The sequence below is a fragment of the Oncorhynchus keta genome, chromosome 7, assembly GCF_023373465.1.
Source record: "Oncorhynchus keta strain PuntledgeMale-10-30-2019 chromosome 7, Oket_V2, whole genome shotgun sequence".
Lineage (NCBI taxonomy): Eukaryota > Metazoa > Chordata > Actinopteri > Salmoniformes > Salmonidae > Oncorhynchus > Oncorhynchus keta.
The window spans coordinates 42,370,382-42,389,853 of NC_068427.1; the positions used below are offsets into that span (position 1 = coordinate 42,370,382).

At 43.3% G+C, this 19,472-nt stretch overlaps 1 protein-coding gene across 1 annotated transcript in view; it reads right to left on the reverse strand.

Moving 5' to 3' along the window:
• Positions 1 to 19,472, reverse strand: part of LOC118386387 (activin receptor type-2A-like) — a 67,975-nt gene that overhangs the window by 23,627 nt on the left and 24,876 nt on the right. The window contains exons 2-4 of the mRNA XM_035774113.2: positions 17,529 to 17,751; positions 12,758 to 12,870; positions 10,156 to 10,310 (exon numbers count right to left, since the gene is read on the reverse strand). Of these exons, the coding sequence (XP_035630006.1) occupies positions 10,156 to 10,310; positions 12,758 to 12,870; positions 17,529 to 17,751 (491 nt within the window). The remainder of the gene's footprint in view (positions 1 to 10,155; positions 10,311 to 12,757; positions 12,871 to 17,528; positions 17,752 to 19,472) is intronic.

Consider the following 19,472-nt stretch of genomic DNA (forward strand, 5'->3'; position numbering starts at 1 on the left):
GAGAAAGCAAGGGAACAGAGAGAGAAAGCAAGCAAGGGAACAGAGAGAGAAAGCAAGCAAGGGAACAGAGAGAGAAAGCAAGCAAGGGAACAGAGAGAGAAAGCAAGCAAGGGAACAGAGAGAGAAAGCAAGCAAGGGAACAGAGAGAGAAAGCGAGGGAGCAGAGAGAGAAAGCGAGGGAGCAGAGAGAGAAAGCGAGGGAGCAGAGAGAGAAAGCAAGGGAGCAGAGAGAGAAAGCAAGGGAGCAGAGAGAGAAAGCGAGGGAGCAGAGAGAGAAAGCGAGGGAGCAGAGAGAGAAAGCGAGGGAGCAGAGAGAGAAAGCGAGGGAGCAGAGAGAAAGCGAGGGAGCAGAGAGAGAAAGCAGAGGGGAGCAGAGAGGAGAAAGCAGAGGGAGAAAGCAAGGGAGCAGAGGGAGAAAGCAAGGGAGCAGAGAGAGGGAGAAAGCAGAGGGAGAAAGCAAGGGAGCAGAGGGAGAAAGCAAGGGAGCAGAGAGAGAAAGCGAGGGGAGCAGAGGAGAAAGCAGAGGGAGCAGAGAGAGAAAGCGAGGGAGCAGAAGAGAAAGCGAGGGAGCAGAGGGAGAAAGCAGAGGGAGAAAGCGAGGGAGCAAGCAGAGGGAGAAAGCGAGGGTGCAGAGAGAAAGCGAGGGAGCAGAGAGAGAAAGCGAGGGAGCAGAGAGAGAAAGCGAGGGAGCAGAGGGAGAAAGCAGAGGGAGAAAGCGAGGGAGCAAGCAGAGGGAGAAAGCGAGGGTGCAGAGAGAAAGCGAGGGAGCAGAGAGAGAAAGCGAGGGAGCAGAGAGAGAAAGCGAGGGAGCAGAGAGAGAAAGCGAGGGAGCAGAGAGAGAAAGCGAGGGAGAAGCGAGGGAGAAAGCAGAGGGAGAAAGCAGAGGGAGCAGAGAGAGAAAGCGAGGGAGCGGAGAGAGAAAGCGAGGGAGCAGAGGGAGAAAGCAGAGGGAGAAAGCGAGGGAGCAAGCAGAGGGAGAAAGCGAGGGTGCAGAGAGAAAGCGAGGGAGCAGAGAGAGAAAGCGAGGGAGCAGAGAGAGAAAGCGAGGGAGCATAGAGAGAAAGCGAGGGAGCAGAGGGAGAAAGCAGAGGGAGAAAGCGAGGGAGCAAGCAGAGGGAGAAAGCGAGGGTGCAGAGGGAGAAAGCGAGGGAGCAGAGGGAGAAAGCGAGTGAGCAGAGAGAAAGCGAGGGAGCAGAGAGAGAAAGCGAGAGCATGCATTATTTATCCACCCTCCCCCTCTCCTCTGCGAACGAGCAAACACTTTCCTGTCCTCAGTGTTTTGTGGTGCGGGCGATGACAAGTGGGCGAGAACCACACACACGTGCACACATTCACACACACACACACACACACACACACACTTAATTGCCCTCTTCAATCCGCCTCTCATGATTATCAAGTACTGTACTTGCTTAGGACGCCCATACTGAGAAAGGACCACTCATGCTAGCTAGGCCTAACCAGCCGTCCTTCTATCGGTCTCTAACAGACACGTTACACCGCTTCTGAGACAGGTTCATGTACAGCATGTCGATCGGTCTTCTAACTATAAAAACACTAATGCAGGAGTGGACATTGGTTCTAAAAGCAGCACTGATGCTCTTATGTCAGAGAAGTGCGTCTCATTGTGAAGAGAGGTCGAGTGCCCTTTGGTTCAGGAGCCTCAAAAAGGGGTCGACGTGACCTCTAAACTTATAGATAATCCACACCAAACCACTCACTTCTATGATTAACAGTGGTAAACAGTGTTAAATAACAAACACTATTTTGGGTGAACAACTATTTCATTTTGTCATTATAACAAGGTTGGTAACAACATGTGGAAATGTGTTGCAGCTCAAATCGACTACCAAACCCACAATACAAAGCTCTTTCTCTGTGCTGGCTGACTAGCTGGCTAGCTAGCAAACGTAGCAACACACAATAACACCAAAGTCAATATCAGTATGTAAAGTAGCTAGCTAGCTGTAAAAGCACCTAAACAAACGGCACTATTAATTTAGGAGCCTCTCATCGAGTTCAACTTGCAGTTCGTCTCGAGTGCAGAGTAAATTGCTATAGCAACACGGGCCCTTTCCCACATTTCCCACAGACACACAGGGCACATTGCAAGATAATACTTGAAGGAGAAACGGAGTTGAAACATTTGCTACACAGTTTAGATTGGGCACATCTAAGTGAAATCTATACTTTGTCATGTCAATATAAACGGATGAATGTGTTCTAGACAAGTTTGACCATACTATCTATCAGCTGATTTGGGGATCTGGAAGCAGGTAATTGTTTTAAAAGTGTTAGTGTGTTTCCACCCCCACCCATCTCCAGTAACAAGAACCATGCATCCGTTTCAACATGATTTCCTGACTTCACAGATGGACCAAAAATGTAGATTTTACCCACTGATAGAACATACAGTACCAGTCAAAAGTTTAGATAAACCCCTGAATGAGTAGGTGTTTCTTTATTTGTACTATTTTATACATTGTAGAATAATAGTGAAGACATTCTCTCAACCAACTTCATGAGGTAGTCACCTGGAATGCATTTAAATGAACAGATGTGCCTTGTTAAAAGTTAATTTGTTTGAGCCAATCAGATGTGTTGCGACAAGGTAGCGGTGGTATACAGAAGATAGCCCTATTTGGTGAAAGACCAAGTCCATACACCACCCACCACTGCGACCTGTATGCTCTAGTCGGCTGGGCCTCGCTACATATTCGTTTCCAGACCCACTGGCTCCAGGTCATCTACAAGTCCATGCTAGGTAAAGCTCCGCCTTATCTCAGTTCACTGGTCACGATGGCAACACCCACCCGTAGCACCTAATTTGGCCGCCTTTCGTTCCAGTTCTCTGCTGCCTGTGACTGGAACGAATTGCAAAAATCGCTGAAGTTGGAGACTTTTATCCCCCTCACCAACTATGTGAGCAGCTAACCGATCGCTGCAGCTGTACATAGTCTATCGGTAAATAGCTCACCCAATTTACCTACCTCATCCCCATACTGTTTATATTTATTTACTTTTCTGCCCTTTTGCACTCCAGTATCTCTACCTGTACATGACCATCTGATCATTTATCACTCCAGTGTTAATCTCCAAAATTGTAATTATTCGCCTACCTCCTCATGCCTTTTTTTTTCTTTTTTTCCCTACTGTGTTATTGACTTGTTAATTGTTTACTCCGTGTGTAACTCTGTGTTGTCTGTTCACATTGCTATGCTTTATCTTGGCCAGGTCGCAGTTGTAAATGAGAACTTGTTCTCAACTAGCCTACCTGGTTAAATAAAGGTGTTCTCAACTAGCCTACCTGGTTAAATAAAGGTGTTCTCAACTAGCCTACCTGGTTAAATAAAGGTGTTCTCAACTAGCCTACCTGGTTAAATAAAGGTGTTCTCAACTAGCCTACCTGGTTAAATAAAGGTGTTCTCAACTAGCCTACCTGGTTAAATAAAGGTGAAATAAAATAAAATAACAAATATTATGGGAAGAACAGCTCAAATAAGCGAAGAGAAACGACAGTCCATCATTACTTTAAGACATGAAGGTCAGTCAATCAGGAACAAAGTTTTCTTCAAGTGCAGTCGCAAAAACCATCAAGTGCTATGATGAAACTGGCTCTCATGAGGACCACCACAGGAAAGTAAGACCTAGAATTACCTCTGATGCAGAGGATAAGTTCATTAAAGTTACCAGCCTCAGAAATTGCAGGCCAAATAAATGCTTTACAGAGTTCAAGTACAGACATATGTCAACATCACCTGTTCAGAGGAGACTGTGTGAATCAGGCCTTCATGGTCAAATTGCTGCAAAGAAACCCCTACTAAAGGACACCAATAATAAGAAGACTTGCTTGGGCCAAGAAACACGAGCAATGGACATTAGATGGTGGTGGTGTGATGGTGTGGGGTTGCTTTGCTGGTGACACTGATTTTTTTAGAATTCAAGGCACACTTAAACAGCATGGCTACCATAGCATTCTGCAGCAATACGCCATCCCATCTGGGTTTGCGCTTAGTTTCAATGTCATTTGTTTTTCAACAGGACAATGACCCAACACACCTCCAGGCTGTATAAGGGCTATTTGACCAAGAAGGAGAGTGATGGAGTGCTGCATCAGATGACCTGGCCTCCACACTCACCCGACCTCAACCCAATTGAGATGGTTTGGGATGAGTTGTACTGCAGAGTGAAGGAAAAGCAGCCAACAAGTGCTCAGAATATATGGGAAAAGCATTCCAGGTGAAGCCGTTTGAAAGAATGCCAAGAGTGTGCAAAGCTGTCATAAAGGCAAAAGGTGCCTACTTTGAAGAATCTAAAATATATTTTGATTTGTTTAAAACTTTTTTGGTTACTACATGATTCCATATGTGTTATTTCATAGTTCTGATGTCTTCACTATTATTCTACAATGTAGAAAATAGTAAAAATAAAGAAAAACCCTTGAATGAGTAGATGTGTCCAAACTTTTGACTGGCACTGCAGGCTTTCACCTAATTGACAGGAGTTTCATGATTTTTATTTCTGGAAGGTGGATTAGGGCATCACTTTAACTTGAGACTGTTGCTGCTGCAGCTGTGGCCTCAGGAACATCAGAAGGGATGCCTGCCTGCCTAATGTAGAAATAGTCAATGAAGATGTGAAAGAACAGCATGGCTCCTCACATCTACTTCCCAGCTCAGACTATGTCCTACATGATACACTGGCTTGATGTCAACCTGACCATCTGCCAAGGGTGTCCGTACATTCATGCCTATCAACCAAAATTAAAGGCTGTAAAGAGGGACAATAGTGTTATGTTATAAACTCAGCAAAAAAAAAGAAACGTCCTCTCACTGTCAACTGCGTTTATATTCAGAAAAACTTAACATGTGTAAATATTCGTATGAACATAACAAGATTCAACAACTGAGACATAAACTGAACAAGTTCCACAGACATGTGACTAACAGAAATTGAATAATGTGTCCTGGACATTTCTTGGGGGAATGGCCCCTGCTCTCACCCTCTGCTCTCACCCTCTGCTCTCACCCTCTGCTCTCACCCTCTGCTCTCACCCTCTGCTCTCACCCTCTGCTCTCACCCTCTGCTCTCACCCTCTGCTGCAACAGGTCCCAGACGTGCTCAATGGGATTGAGATCCGGGCTCTTCGCTGGCCATGGCAGAACACTGACATTCCTGTCTTGCAGGAAATCACACACACAACGAGCAGTATGGCTGGTGGCATTGTCATGCTGGAGGGTCATGCAGGAAGGGTACCACATGAGGGAGGAGAATGTCTTCCCTGTAACACACAGCATTGAGATTGCCTGCAATGACAACAAGCTCAGTCCGATGATGCTGTGACACACTGCCCCAGATCATGACGGACCTTCCAAATCGATCCCGAGTACAGGCCTCGGTATAACGCTCATTCCTTCGAAGATAAACGTGCATCCGACCATCACCCCTGGTGAGACAAAACCGTGACTTCAGCTAAAAGAGCATTAGGCCTGGCTCGCAGTCGGCACTCCAATTCATCCCAAAGGTGTTCGATGGAGTTGAGGTCATGGTTCTGTGAGGGCCAGTCAAGTTCTTCCACACCGATCCTTGACAAACCAGAGCTCACTTTGTGCACGGGGGCATTCTCAAGCTGAAACAGGAAAGGGCCTTTCCCAAACTGTTGCCACAAAGTTGGAAGCACAGAATCGTCTAGAATGTTATTGTATGCTGTAGCGTTAAGATTTTGCATCACTGGAACTCAGGGGTGTAGCCTGAACCATGAAAAACAGCCCCAGACCATTCCTCCTCCACCAAACTTTAGAGTTTGGCACTATGCATTGTAGCAGGTAGTGTTGCGGCAGGTAGTGCAACGTTTGAAAGTTCTCAAGCACTCAGCCAACCAACAGCACAAGCTCAAGTACAGTAAGCATATATAACCCATAGCTACTGATCTGTCTCATACAGCAGTACCTCTCTCACAGCATGCCGTGATGGAGGAAAAGTTTATGAACGAAGCGGGCCACAGTAAAAACAAAGAGGTGTTGTGTCTACAGTGGCATATCTGTAGCCTCGGTACTAGTCTCTTTACATAATACACTCCCTATACTCCATCCACTGAGGTGAGTCCATGCCTTGTGCCAAAGAGAGAGGCCTATCTGCCATCTTCAAATTTGATCCTGATTCGATCACCCTCACAGCTATCCTCCAATCACAACGATTATGCAAATATTGGAACTCTGTTTTTTCTCTCCACAGCACATGTTGGTATCTGGTTGCTAAGCAATTGCAATTTGTTTGTCCAGAAGAAACAGTCTGTCAAAAGTTTTCAAAAGTTACTAGCTCACATCTCAATTCTAAAACAAAACATCTTAGTTTTAAGCCTCAAAATACAACTTGCCTAGCGAACAGCTAAATGTTTGTTTTTGACTTTGTTATAAATTCTAATTTTAGAACTTCCTTGCCCCTCCGGCAGCCAAATCGAACACTCTGCACTTTATTGTGACTTTCTATTGTTAACGACCTATAAAACGTCACAATACGTTCGATTTGGCTGCACTTGAAGAGCATAGTCAGAACCACACGTCTGATTATTCTATGCAAAACAATTGCGGACATTTAGCTCCATCATCATAGTTATACAGCAAGTAACTGCATGCTTTTCATGATCAGTAAATAACCAGCCTAACAATATTTAAGAAACAAGGCACAGGGCAGGTGTGGTATATGGCCAATATACCACAGCTAAGGGCTATTCTTAGTCACAAAGCCAAGCACGACGCAACCCCCAAGGTGCCTTATTGCTATCGGTCACCAACATAATTAGAGCAGTAAAAATACTTGTTTTGTCATACCTGTGGTATACGGTCTGATATAACATAGCTGTCAGCCAATCAGCATTCAGCACTCGAACCACCCAGTTTATAACTCTCATTATACCATGGCATTGTTGAATATTTGTTTCTGATGGTCATAAAGGGCATTTTAGAGCATGCATTCTTCCCTATAATGCACAGAATATCAGCACGGTAATGACGCAAGTCGGTTTGTTTGGTTACCAAGGAAACTACGTTATCTGGTAAACTTGCTGGCTACTTCAGTGGATGTTAACCCGCATGAACACATTTCTAGCTGTAAATGTGTTAAATGACAACCTATAAAATGTCACAATACGGTGCAGAGCATTTCATTTGGCTGCTGGGGGGCAAGGAGACCCCAAGGAGACCCCAAGCTCCGCAAAAAAAAAAAGCATTGACAACTAACATTACGTGCCGTTTTCAAGGGGGTTGTTAAATTAATGTTAACTATTTGGTTTTAATATCGTCACCTCTTGAAGAGCATAGTCCAAACTAAACATTTCTGATCATTCCACTTTTAGCTCTATCGTCAGAGTTATACAGCAAGTAACCACATGCTTTGCATGATCAGTAAACATCAATTGACGATGCAAGTTCAGAAACGTGACGGTAGCCTATCCATTTGGCATGTAGCTAGCTAAGCAAACATGTATTATTTGCTTGCTTCATTAGAGATTAGGGTTTTGTAAAGAGCTTGACATCGGTAAATCCTCATCCTGGTAAAGTTGTCAATCGGACGAACTACTGTCATCAACACTATAGATGACAAGCAAATATAGCTATCTAGTTTATCACGCAAACGTTAGCTTGTTAACTAGCCAATTTGACGTGATCCACCAATCATGTCTGTCGGCAGCAATTGTGATTAAACACTTAAAAACAGTTGAAAAGGGGATGTTAGGTAACTTCGCTAGGTAGGCCTACATTGAATGGAGAAAGGTACATTCGGTCTACTTACCACTATGCTACATGTTTAGCCAACTGTACAAGGTTTCTACCGGTACAGTAGCTTACAAAGTAAACATAATTAGCTAACAGTACATTGGCAAATGCACCCTTCTACTGCTTGACGGGCAGAGCCCACAAAGGATGGAGAATAACCTAAACCACTCCTATGTGTCAGGTATAATTCACTTTTATTTTATATAACTCAAATATCCAGTTAACTGTGGCCAATTTTGAGAGATATCTTGAGGCTACCCTCACATATCAATTGATGTTATCTGATCATGAAAAGCATGCAGTCACACGCTGTATAACTCCGATAGAGCTAAATGTGCGCAATTGTTTTGCATGGAATAATCTGAAACGTGTAGTTCTGTCTATGCTCTTCGAGTGGTGATGATATTACAACCAAATAGTTCAAATCTATTTAACAATCCCTTGAAAACGGCACGCAGTTGTCAATGGTTTTAGCGGAGCTGGGAGTCTCTTTGCCCCCCAGCAGGCAAATCGAACACTCTGCACCATACTGTGACGTTTTATTGATAACGACTTATTGAACTTTGAGATTGCCAAAAGGCCAGTCTCTTTGGCAATGATAAGGAGTGGAATGTTAGCTAAAGAGAATGGTACAGACTAGCATATCTGTGGACACTGAATATAGTATATTTAGTGTATATCTCACTGGTCATCCCCAAAGCTAATTCTTCCTTTAGCCGCCTCTCCTCCCAGTTCCAATGACTGGAATGAACTGCAAAAATATCTGAAGCTGGAGACTCTTACCTCCCTCACTAGCTTCAAGCACCAGCTGTCAGAGCAGCTCACAGATCACTGCACCTGTACATAGCTCTTCTGTAAATAGCCCAATCCAACTACCTCATCTCCAATTCTGTATTTATCTTGCTCCTTTGCACCCCAGTATCTCTACTTGCACATTCATCTTCTGCACACCCTACCATCCCAGTGTTTAATGGCTATTGCCACCATGGCCTATTACTTCGCCACCATGGCCTATTTATTGCCTTTACCTCTCTTATGCTACCTCATTTGCGCATGCTGTATATACATTTTTCTACTGTAATATTGATTGTATGTTTGTTTATTCCATGTTTAACTCTGTGTTGTTTTGTGTCAAACTGCTTTGCTTTATCTTGGCCAGGTCGCAGTTGCAAATGAGAACTTGTTCTCAACTAGCCTACCTGGTTAAATAAAGGTGTTCTCAACTAGCCTCCCTGGTTAAATAAAGGTGTTCTCAACTAGCCTCCCTGGTTAAATAAAGGTGTTCTCAACTAGCCTCCCTGGTTAAATAAAGGTGTTCTCAACTAGCCTCCCTGGTTAAATAAAGGTGTTCTCAACTAGCCTCCCTGGTTAAATAAAGGTGTTCTCAACTAGCCTACCTGGTTAAATAAAGGTGTTCTCAACTAGCCTCCCTGGTTAAATAAAGGTGTTCTCAACTAGCCTCCCTGGTTAAATAAAGGTGTTCTCAACTAGCCTCCCTGGTTAAATAAAGGTGTTCTCAACTAGCCTCCTGGTTAAATAAAGGTGTTCTCAACTAGCCTCCCTGGTTAAATAAAGGTGTTCTCAACTAGCCTACCTGGTTAAATAAAGGTGTTCTCAACTAGCCTACCTGGTTAAATAAAGGTGTTCTCAACTAGCCTCCCTGGTTAAATAAAGGTGTTCTCAACTAGCCTCCCTGGTTAAATAAAGGTGTTCTCCCTGGTTAAATAAAGGTGTTCTCAACTAGCCTCCCTGGTTAAATAAAGGTGTTCTCAACTAGCCTCCCTGTGTTTAAACCTGGTTAAATAAAGGTGTTCTCAACTAGCCTCCCTGGTTAAATAAAGGTGTTCTCAACTAGCCTCCTGGTTAAATAAAGGTGTTCTCAACTAGCCTACCTGGTTAAATAAAGGTGTTCTCAACTAGCCTACCTGGTTAAATAAAGGTGTTCTCAACTAGCCTACCTGGTTAAATAAAGGTGTAGCCTACCTGGTTAAATAAAGGTGTTCTCAACTAGCCTACCTGGTTAAATAAAGGTGTTCTCAACTAGCCTCCCTGGTTAAATAAAGGTGTTCTCAACTAGCCTCCCTGGTTAAATAAAGGTGTTCTCAACTAGCCTCCCTGGTTAAATAAAGGTGTTCTCAACTAGCCTCCCTGGTTAAATAAAGGTGTTCTCAACTAGCCTACCTGGTTAAATAAAGGTGAAATAAAAATACCTTGCTTGCATCATCCAACCAATACAGATCAAATGCTACAAGTGAAATTAAAAAGAGAACGACACTCATTCATATACAGCAGCTAGCCTATTACAATTATTGCGTAGCTAGCTACAACTGTTATTGTAACTAAAGAGGGTTTAGTCCATTAGTGCTGTGTGTTGTCATACCTGTGTGGGCACCAGGACTAGCGGGTATGCCAGCTTGTGATGGCGGTACATCCAGAACGAGAAGAGGATGATGGCAGTGATGCCTATGATGGGCACCAGTGAGTACATCAGAGTGGTGAAGACAGGAGGCTTCTGGGTAACCGGGTTCGATGTTGCTATGGAGGGAAAGAGAGAGAAGAGAGGGAGAGAGAAAGAGAATTAAATCAATCAATCTAGATTATACCAGGACAAAAGGACTATTATAGGATGTACTCAAAAAAAAAGGAGCACTGAAAGGGTTTTGTAAAAATGACACCACAATAACTTTGCCAAGAATGTGAAAAATAATGACTTATGTGTTGCAGTCTCCGTGTTCATAATATAGAGATGATATGGGCTCAACTTTAGCTGGCTGATGTCATTTTTATTGAATGCATTTCTAGCTATCTAGCTAAAGCATGTTTGGTTCAACCGGCTCCCATCCTGGCACAGGCCCATTACAGAGCTTCATGAGAGAGAGAGATAAGACTGGATCGCGCCTCGTCGCCAAAGCAGCAGCCCCACCACATAATCACAACATCCACTCATGTCACCTCTGAGGTAGATTTCCCTTCCTTCGCCTGCCAGCGTGACATCCAGTGTGTGTGTGTGTGTGAGAGAGAGAGAGACCGCGTGCCATTGTTCTATGTGGGTGACCTCAGCTGAACTGGCATTAGGTAGCAAAAGAGGGGCACTGTTCATGATGCTGCCTGCCTGCCACAACCCCCCATGCAGTGCCCCTCCTCCTACCCTCTACCCCGTCGCTCCCCTCCCCCTGCCCAGTGCTCCATTTTAGCTGCAAGCGGGATAACAACCCGGATTAGCCTCTTTTGAAATGAAAAACATAGCAGGCCCAAACGCCCATCCTCTCCACCCTGCCTCCTCCCCCCACCCCCTGGCAGGATCACTACACGACACACGCCACACAGGCATGGAATCGCTCTGGTCAGCAGGTGACGCTCTCTCCCGCTCTTTATCCACTCCTAGAGCCCTGTAAAATCTGGTTTACAGAGATCACGGCCGGAATCACGGAATCCAGACATTAAAACGGAATTCAACAATACTCCAAAATGTATGGAACTAAATGTATGGAACTAAATGTATGGAACTAAATGTATGGAACTAAATGTATGGAACTAAATGTATTGAAGACATGAACGAAATGCAACAGTGATTTATTAGTATTTTCCTGTAACTTTCTGAAACACAGTTGTGTGTGTATGTGTACGGTTTCCCAAAAACCTAAACTACAAAGTAGCCTATGCCTACCTGGCAGAATGATATCATGATTATTTTCATCAATCCTGTGGCTATTTGTTTAGCAAACTCTGCAATCACATGAGTGCTACAGATACATTGCTATCCAGACAACAAAGGGTAACTGCACCCAAAAATCTAAATGTATTACATTTTTCCCAAACCTGAAAAGTGGTCTCCGGATGTGGTTTAAGCATTGTTGTTAACTTAGAAAAACAACAACATTGGACATTCTATTTAAACAGTGTGGCTTTAAGTGGAAAAATGGAAAAACTAAAACAGAGAAAAAGGAATTTATAGGACCCTACACTTCTGCATGGTCGCTCTCCAAAATAGGCCCTATTGCAAGGTTTAAAAAAAAATAAGCAGCTGTGACTGTGTGTGACTATGTGACTGTGTATGCTGCCTCTGTCGCTCGATTCCATAGTCAGGCTCCGACCTAGCTTTTTGTTCCAAATATCCAGGGCATTCCACATCTTGTTAGTCGCTGCTGCAAATTCATGTCCACGTTCAGTTGCATAAGCGGAGGGAACAAGGCCCTTCCCCCACACCAACGCTTCAATAAATCCTATTTGGTAACCTTTATCTGACCTCCACTGCAAAGAACACACTGATTTTCCCCATGAATTAACAGGACTATTCTGAAAAGGGCATTTCTGTTCATTGTTAAGCAACAATAAGGCAACTGGAAAAGGAGTTTCCCAACCACAACATTAAGACATTTTTGAACACTGATTAGATGTTTCTTTTCATGATACTTTACTGAGGAGGTATTAAAAAAATATTAAAACAGATGTTCTAAAAAAAAAATGTACAACAATTTCAAGAAGAATGTAGCCAGGACCAAGAAATTCCAGAACCAAGGTACATTAAGGAAGCTGATGTCAGTGTGCCCCTGCCCAGCTAGCTAAACCTCCTCTGACTGAGTCACTGCATTCCTCCTCTTGCTAAGAGGATGTTTAGCAGTGAGGCCCGTTAGCTCAACAGGGATAATGAGGATAGACCAGCCCCTTTAATCTGAAAAAAACACAGCAATCCCTGAGGAATGACACACAAGCAGCCACACAGAACACGGTCCGACACGCAATGGCACACACTTCCTAGACCTGGGCATACCAACATAAAACCACACCACAGCGTTCAGCGTTACGTAATGGGAGAACATTTACGGATTGGGTTATTTATTGTGTCGTTAATATGAGACAAAAACACGCATTTAGGATTTCAGCATAACAGATTTTTCAGTTCATATGGTGTTACACACACACACACACACACACACACAGACACATGCACACGTGTACGCAGAGACAAACCCAGAACTTACTCTGAACAGCTTGTGTGTTGTCGGGAGTGTAGACAAACTTGTCATTACACATGTTTCCTTCACAGCAGCAGAAGAACACGTCTGGACTCTCTTTCTTCTCCACACATTCAGTACTGAAAAACAAGTGCGAGACGATGCTGTCAGTGTCACAATCATGTTGGAAAGACCACACTTTTGTAATGTATTTGGTTTCTTTGTGTTACAATTGTATACCAACAACAAAAAAGCTTTTCTTTCAGAATTTGAGAACTATCCTTGAGTTTCAGACCGGGGCAATACAGGTATAGGATGTTTTAAAAAACTCAAGTTCAAGTGCTTGGCCCTTATGATGCTGTAGTTCCTGTTGTTGTAGGTACAGTACGTTACTTCCTGTAAACAACTTTATTCTTTTGTGTTTCACCAAGTTGGAAAAAAAAAAAAAAAAAATTCTACATTAACTGACAAACTTACATTCCATGGCAGTTAAACCACATCAAAGCAACACTCTGTTCTCTGAACTGCCCCAAATAGATAAACAAGCTTATTAGCCCAAGCAGAAACCCAACGAGCAGTGTTCACTCCAAGAACAAGAAGAGAAAAGGAAAGCAGCCAGACCGTTTGGCCATTGTTTATATGTTACATGTAGAGCACGCACCTGCTGGTAAGCTGCCGCGCGGCGCGGTCAGAGTTAGCTGCCGCACGGCGCGGTCAGAGTTAGCTGCCGTAGCTGCCGCACGGTCAGAGTTAGCTGCCGCACGGTCAGAGTTAGCTGCCGCACGGTCAGAGTTAGCTGCCGCACGGTCAGAGTTAGCTGCCGCACGGTCAGAGTTCGCTGCCGCACGGTCAGAGTTCGCTGCCGCACGGTCAGAGTTAGCTGCCACACGGTGTGGTCAGAGCTACCTGTTGCTCTACATTTAGTAATAACATGGAAGCACGCCACACTTGAAAAATACATGGATCCGGTTGCTGCAGGTGGGAGGTAAAGGGTTTCAACGGCATGTTAAGACAAGAGGACCAGGTAACTCAGCCTTTCTGGGCCTGGGCTCTCGCACGCTATAAAAATAAATGTTTCTGGTAATGCTAGGCTAGCTGACATGTTGCATGGGTAGCTGAGAAGATATCACAATACGGTGGAATGGATTTGTGTGTATTGTTGTGAATTGTTAGATACTACAGCACTGTTGGAGCTAGCAACACAAGCATTTCTCTACACCTGCAATAACATTTGCTAAATATGTGTATGTGACAAATAAAATGTGATTTGGATGGAGAGCAAAGCTTACAAGGAACAGCATGGTAACTGAAGAGGCTCAAAATAATAAGACCCGTAGTGAGAAAAAAATAAAAGATCTCTATCTCAGTCTGTTCTGGCTCAGAGGGCAATATGCAAACATCTAGGCCTAGCTTGTTTAAAAAAAAAAACATTGCAGGTCTTAAATCACTTGAGAAGAAGCTCAATTGCTTATCACAGTAGTGTAGCTGTTAGAACAAATTGAGACGGCTGATGCTGCCATTTTAAAACAGTTGGCAAGGAACCAGAGCGGTCTTCAAATAACCATACTAACATAATGTATATTACATACTTAATGAGTATATACTACATACTATTAGTTATTTTTAGTATAATGTAAACAAAAGGTATCCTTTCAGTTGAGAGTACTAGCGCGTCGCCTGTCTACTGGAAGTGGATGCTGTTACTATGCAACCTCTTGCTAGCTTGTTAGCATAACAAATTACTAGCTAGACATTTTACGACTTCGGTGTCTTCTTAACTTCAATCTGGAGTGCACTCTGGGAGTTCAAAAAAATCAGAGCAGTGTCAGACTGTCCGTTCGTAAATTCAGAGCGTATTGCTCTCGGAGTGCACGTCAATGAACGCTCTGGCCGTGGAGTATGGTTGATCAGAGCATGCTGACCTCACAACGGCAGTCAAGCACCCAAGCTAACATTGGAAAGCTTGCTAGCTACTTCCAGACACAAACGAAAGAACACCCCACTCTGACCATTTTACTCGTCCTTGCAGAGCTGGTTAGGCTGTTTTCATGTTATCCAGAACGTTGGTGACTGTAACTGCACTGCTGGAAATAATTTAATTATGCTTTTTTTTTGCCAACGTTTACTGACACCGGCCATATTCAACAGGTGCTGAGTGTTCATAAATTCATCAGTTATTCTGCACTCTGCCACACTCAGACAAGAGTACTCAGAAATCGGAGTAGATAGCCAGAGCGAATTAACAATGACCATTGAGAACGCTCAACGAGAACGCTCAACGTGTGCCACTTAGCTAAGCTAAAAATGACATATAGTTAATATACTGGCAAGTCCGACGTATTAGTAGGCAACTAACATTAGGTAGCTTAGCTAACATACCAGTTCATACTGCTGTAATGGTATGCTGCGGTTTGTAAGGATAGCGTAGCAAACAAATTGTCAGTCAATGTAACTTATTTGAAAAGTCATGACTTTATTACATCGCTCAACAGTTGAAGGAATGAATTTGTGTCCGCTCTCATCGGACTTCGGCTGCATATTCTCAGACATTTCTTTTCTTTCTTTTTTTTACATCTGAAAACGTTGTGAAGCCACGACCATTTTCTGAAGAATTGCATTATGGGCCCTAAAAGCAAGAAAATAGTGTCCATTGCTTGTATACTTCGTATGTTGGCGAATTTAGTACGACATCCGGGAACTTCTGACATACTAACTATATCCATACTATGACCAATAAGCATACTAACTCTATCCATAGAATGACCAATAAGCATACTAACTATATCCGTACTAACTATATCCATACTATGACCAATAAGCATACTAACTATATCCATACTATGACCAATAAGCATACTAACTATATCCATACTACGACCAATAAGCATACCAATTTGTAAGTCGCTCTGGATAAGAGCGTCTGCTAAATGACTTAAATGTAATGTAAATGTACTAACTATATCCATACTACAACCAATAAGCATACTAACTATATCCATACTATGACCAATAAGCATACTAACTCTATCCATCCTATGACCAATAAGCATACTAACTATATCCATACTACGACCAATAAGCATACTAACTATATCCATACTGACCAATAAGCATACTAACTATATCCATACTATGACCAATAAGCATACTAACTCTATCCATCCTATGACCAATAAGCATACTAACTCTATCCATCCCATACTAACTCTATCCATACTATGACCAATAAGCATACTAACTCTATCCATACTATGACCAATAAGCATACTAACTCTATCCATACTACGACCAATAAGCATACTAACTCTATCCATACTACGACCAATAAGCATACTAACTATATCCATACTACGACCAATAAGCATACTAACTCTATCCATACTATGACCAATAAGCATACTAACTCTATCCATACTATGACCAATAAGCATACTAACTCTATCCATACTATGACCAATAAGCATACTAACTATATCCATACTATGACCAATAAGCATACTAACTCTATCCATAGAATGACCAATAAGCATACTAACTATATCCGTACTAACTATATCCATACTATGACCAATAAGCATACTAACTATATCCATACTATGACCAATAAGCATACTAACTATATCCATACTACGACCAATAAGCATACCAATTTGTAAGTCGCTCTGGATAAGAGCGTCTGCTAAATGACTTAAATGTAATGTAAATGTACTAACTATATCCATACTACAACCAATAAGCATACTAACTATATCCATACTATGACCAATAAGCATACTAACTCTATCCATCCTATGACCAATAAGCATACTAACTCTATCCATACTATGACCAATAAGCATACTAACTATATCCATACTACGACCAATAAGCATACTAACTATATCCATACTATGACCAATAAGCATACTAACTCTATCCATCCTATGACCAATAAGCATACTAACTCTATCCATCCTATGACCAATAAGCATACTAACTCTATCCATACTATGACCAATAAGCATACTAACTCTATCCATACTATGACCAATAAGCATACTAACTCTATCCATACTATGACCAATAAGCATACTAACTCTATCCATACTACGACCAATAAGCATACTAACTATATCCATACTACGACCAATAAGCATACTAACTCTATCCATACTATGACCAATAAGCATACTAACTCTATCCATACTATGACCAATAAGCATACTAACTCTATCCATACTATGACCAATAAGCATACTAACTATATCCATACTATGACCAATAAGCATACTAACTCTATCCATACTATGACCAATAAGCATACTAACTATATCCATACTATGACCAATAAGCATACTAACTCTATCCATACTATGACCAATAAGCATACTAACTCTATCCATACTATGACCAATAAGCATACTAACTCTATCCATACTATGACCAATAAGCATACTAACTCTATCCATACTATGACCAATAAGCATACTACATACTCAATTTACTAAACCCACCATATATTATTTACGTCACAAATAGTACGGTTAGTATGATTATTGGAACACAGGAACACATGATTTTTCTTGCTCCCCATTCGACACCTTTAACATCATATTCATGGAACGACCAAGTCCTCACATAGAATGGAGATCCTATAGAGGCCTATAAGAATAGTTTTCACTGATATACTGATAACATGTGTGACCCATTGCAACACACCAATGACACACTTAATCATTCCACCGTGTCATTGGTGTGTTGTAACAGATCACAAATGTTATAAAAACCCACCACAGAGCCCTGATGCAATAGGCCCTACCTGTCATAGCAGTTGTGATCATCCAGCCAGCAGCCCTGCTTTACGATATCTACGATTCCCGACACGTTCCTCCAGGTGGCGAAACAGTGTCTCCGCTTGTCCTTCTCCCCGGCACACGTCTCGATGCCACTGCGGTTCCCTCGGTTCTCCTGGATGGCAGCAGGGTTGGGGTTGTAGTTATAGTGGACACACTCCTGTGTTTCGGTCCGACCCAGGATCGCCCCTGAGAAATAGAGATGTGGAGACACTTGATCAGATTTTTAAAAAGGTGAATGTTGAACAGAAGTCTTGTTTTACGGTAAATGGGTTGACGTAATAAATCATTTGGGAGAGTAGATGTAATGGCGTTCAAAACACAGAAACAAGATCGAAGGAAGCACATAAAAAAATAATATGCCTCCTGCGTCCTGCACATCAACAGAGCTCATGTTGGGCCAGCCCTGTCTACAGTGTAGCATCATACAGTATGTCCTATTTGTTTCATCTACTACTCATCTATTGCTCTCATGAAGCAATGCACGGATGATGTCCCTCTCTGCCCAGTGCAGGAGTATTCCAGGACAGATAACACAGTCATCGCCCCCCTACAGTGTGAAGCCTTACCATCCCTGTAATTAACCAGTGGTGACGAGTGTGTCCCTCAAGAGACCGACACAGTCTTCAAATGCTGTGTGGGAAAATCTCTGGCCCTGGCAGGCCTTAATATGACTTGTTAATGATTATGTTTGATAGGTCCAGGAGGGTAATGGGGCACAACAATCATTTAGCCCACTGGTCTAGGCCTGACAGTATGCTCGGAGCTGTACAACCCACGCTACACGAGTCAATCAAACAATTGCCAATAATGTACTGTCACGCATATGGTCGACCATAGAACAGGTAGGCTGTAGTACAGGTAGGCTGTAGAACAGGTAGGCTGTAGAACAGGTAGGCTGTAGAACAGGTAGGCTGTGGAACAGGTAGGCTGTGGAACAGGTAGGCTGTGGAACAGGTAGGCTGTGGAACAGGTAGGCTGTGGAACAGGTAGGCTGTGGAACAGGTAGGCTGTGGAACAGGTAGGCTATGGAACAGGTAGGCTGTGGAACAGGTAGGCTGTGGAACAGGTAGGCTATGGAACAGGTAGGCTATGGAACAGGTAGGCTGTAGAACAGGTAGGCTGTAGAACAGGTAGGCTATGGAACAGGTAGGCTGTGGAACAGGTAGGCTGTGGAACAGGTAGGCTGTGGAACAGGTAGGCTGTGGAACAGGTAGGCTGTGGAACAGGTAGGCTATGGAACAGGTAGGCTGTGGAACAGGTAGGCTATGGAACAGGTAGGCTGTGGAACAGGTAGGCTATGGAACAGGTAGGCTATGGAACAGGTAGGCTATGGAACAGGTAGGCTGTGGAACAGGTAGGCTGTGGAACAGGTAGGCTATGGAACAGGTAGGCTATGGAACAGGTAGGCTGTGGAACAGGTAGGCTGTGGAACAGGTAGGCTATGGAACAGGTAGGCTATGGAACAGGTAGGCTATGGAACAGGTAGGCTGTGGAACAGGTAGGCTGTGGAACAGGTAGGCTGTGGAACAGGTAGGCTATGGAACAGGTAGGCTGTGGAACAGGTAGGCTATGGAACAGGTAGGCTGTGGAACAGGTAGGCTATGGAACAGGTAGGCTATGGAACAGGTAGGCTGTGGAACAGGTAGGCTATGGAACAGGTAGGCTGTGGAACAGGTAGGCTGTGGAACAGGTAGGCTGTGGAACAGGTAGGCTATGGAACAGGTAGGCTGTGGAACAGGTAGGCTATGGAACAGGTAGGCTGTGGAACAGGTAGGCCATGGAACAGGTAGGCTATGGAACAGGTAGGCTATGGAACAGGTAGGCTATGGAACAGGTAGGCTGTAAAACAGGTAGGCTATGGAACAGGTAGGCTGTGGAACAAGACAGGTAGGAATTATGAGTTTTAA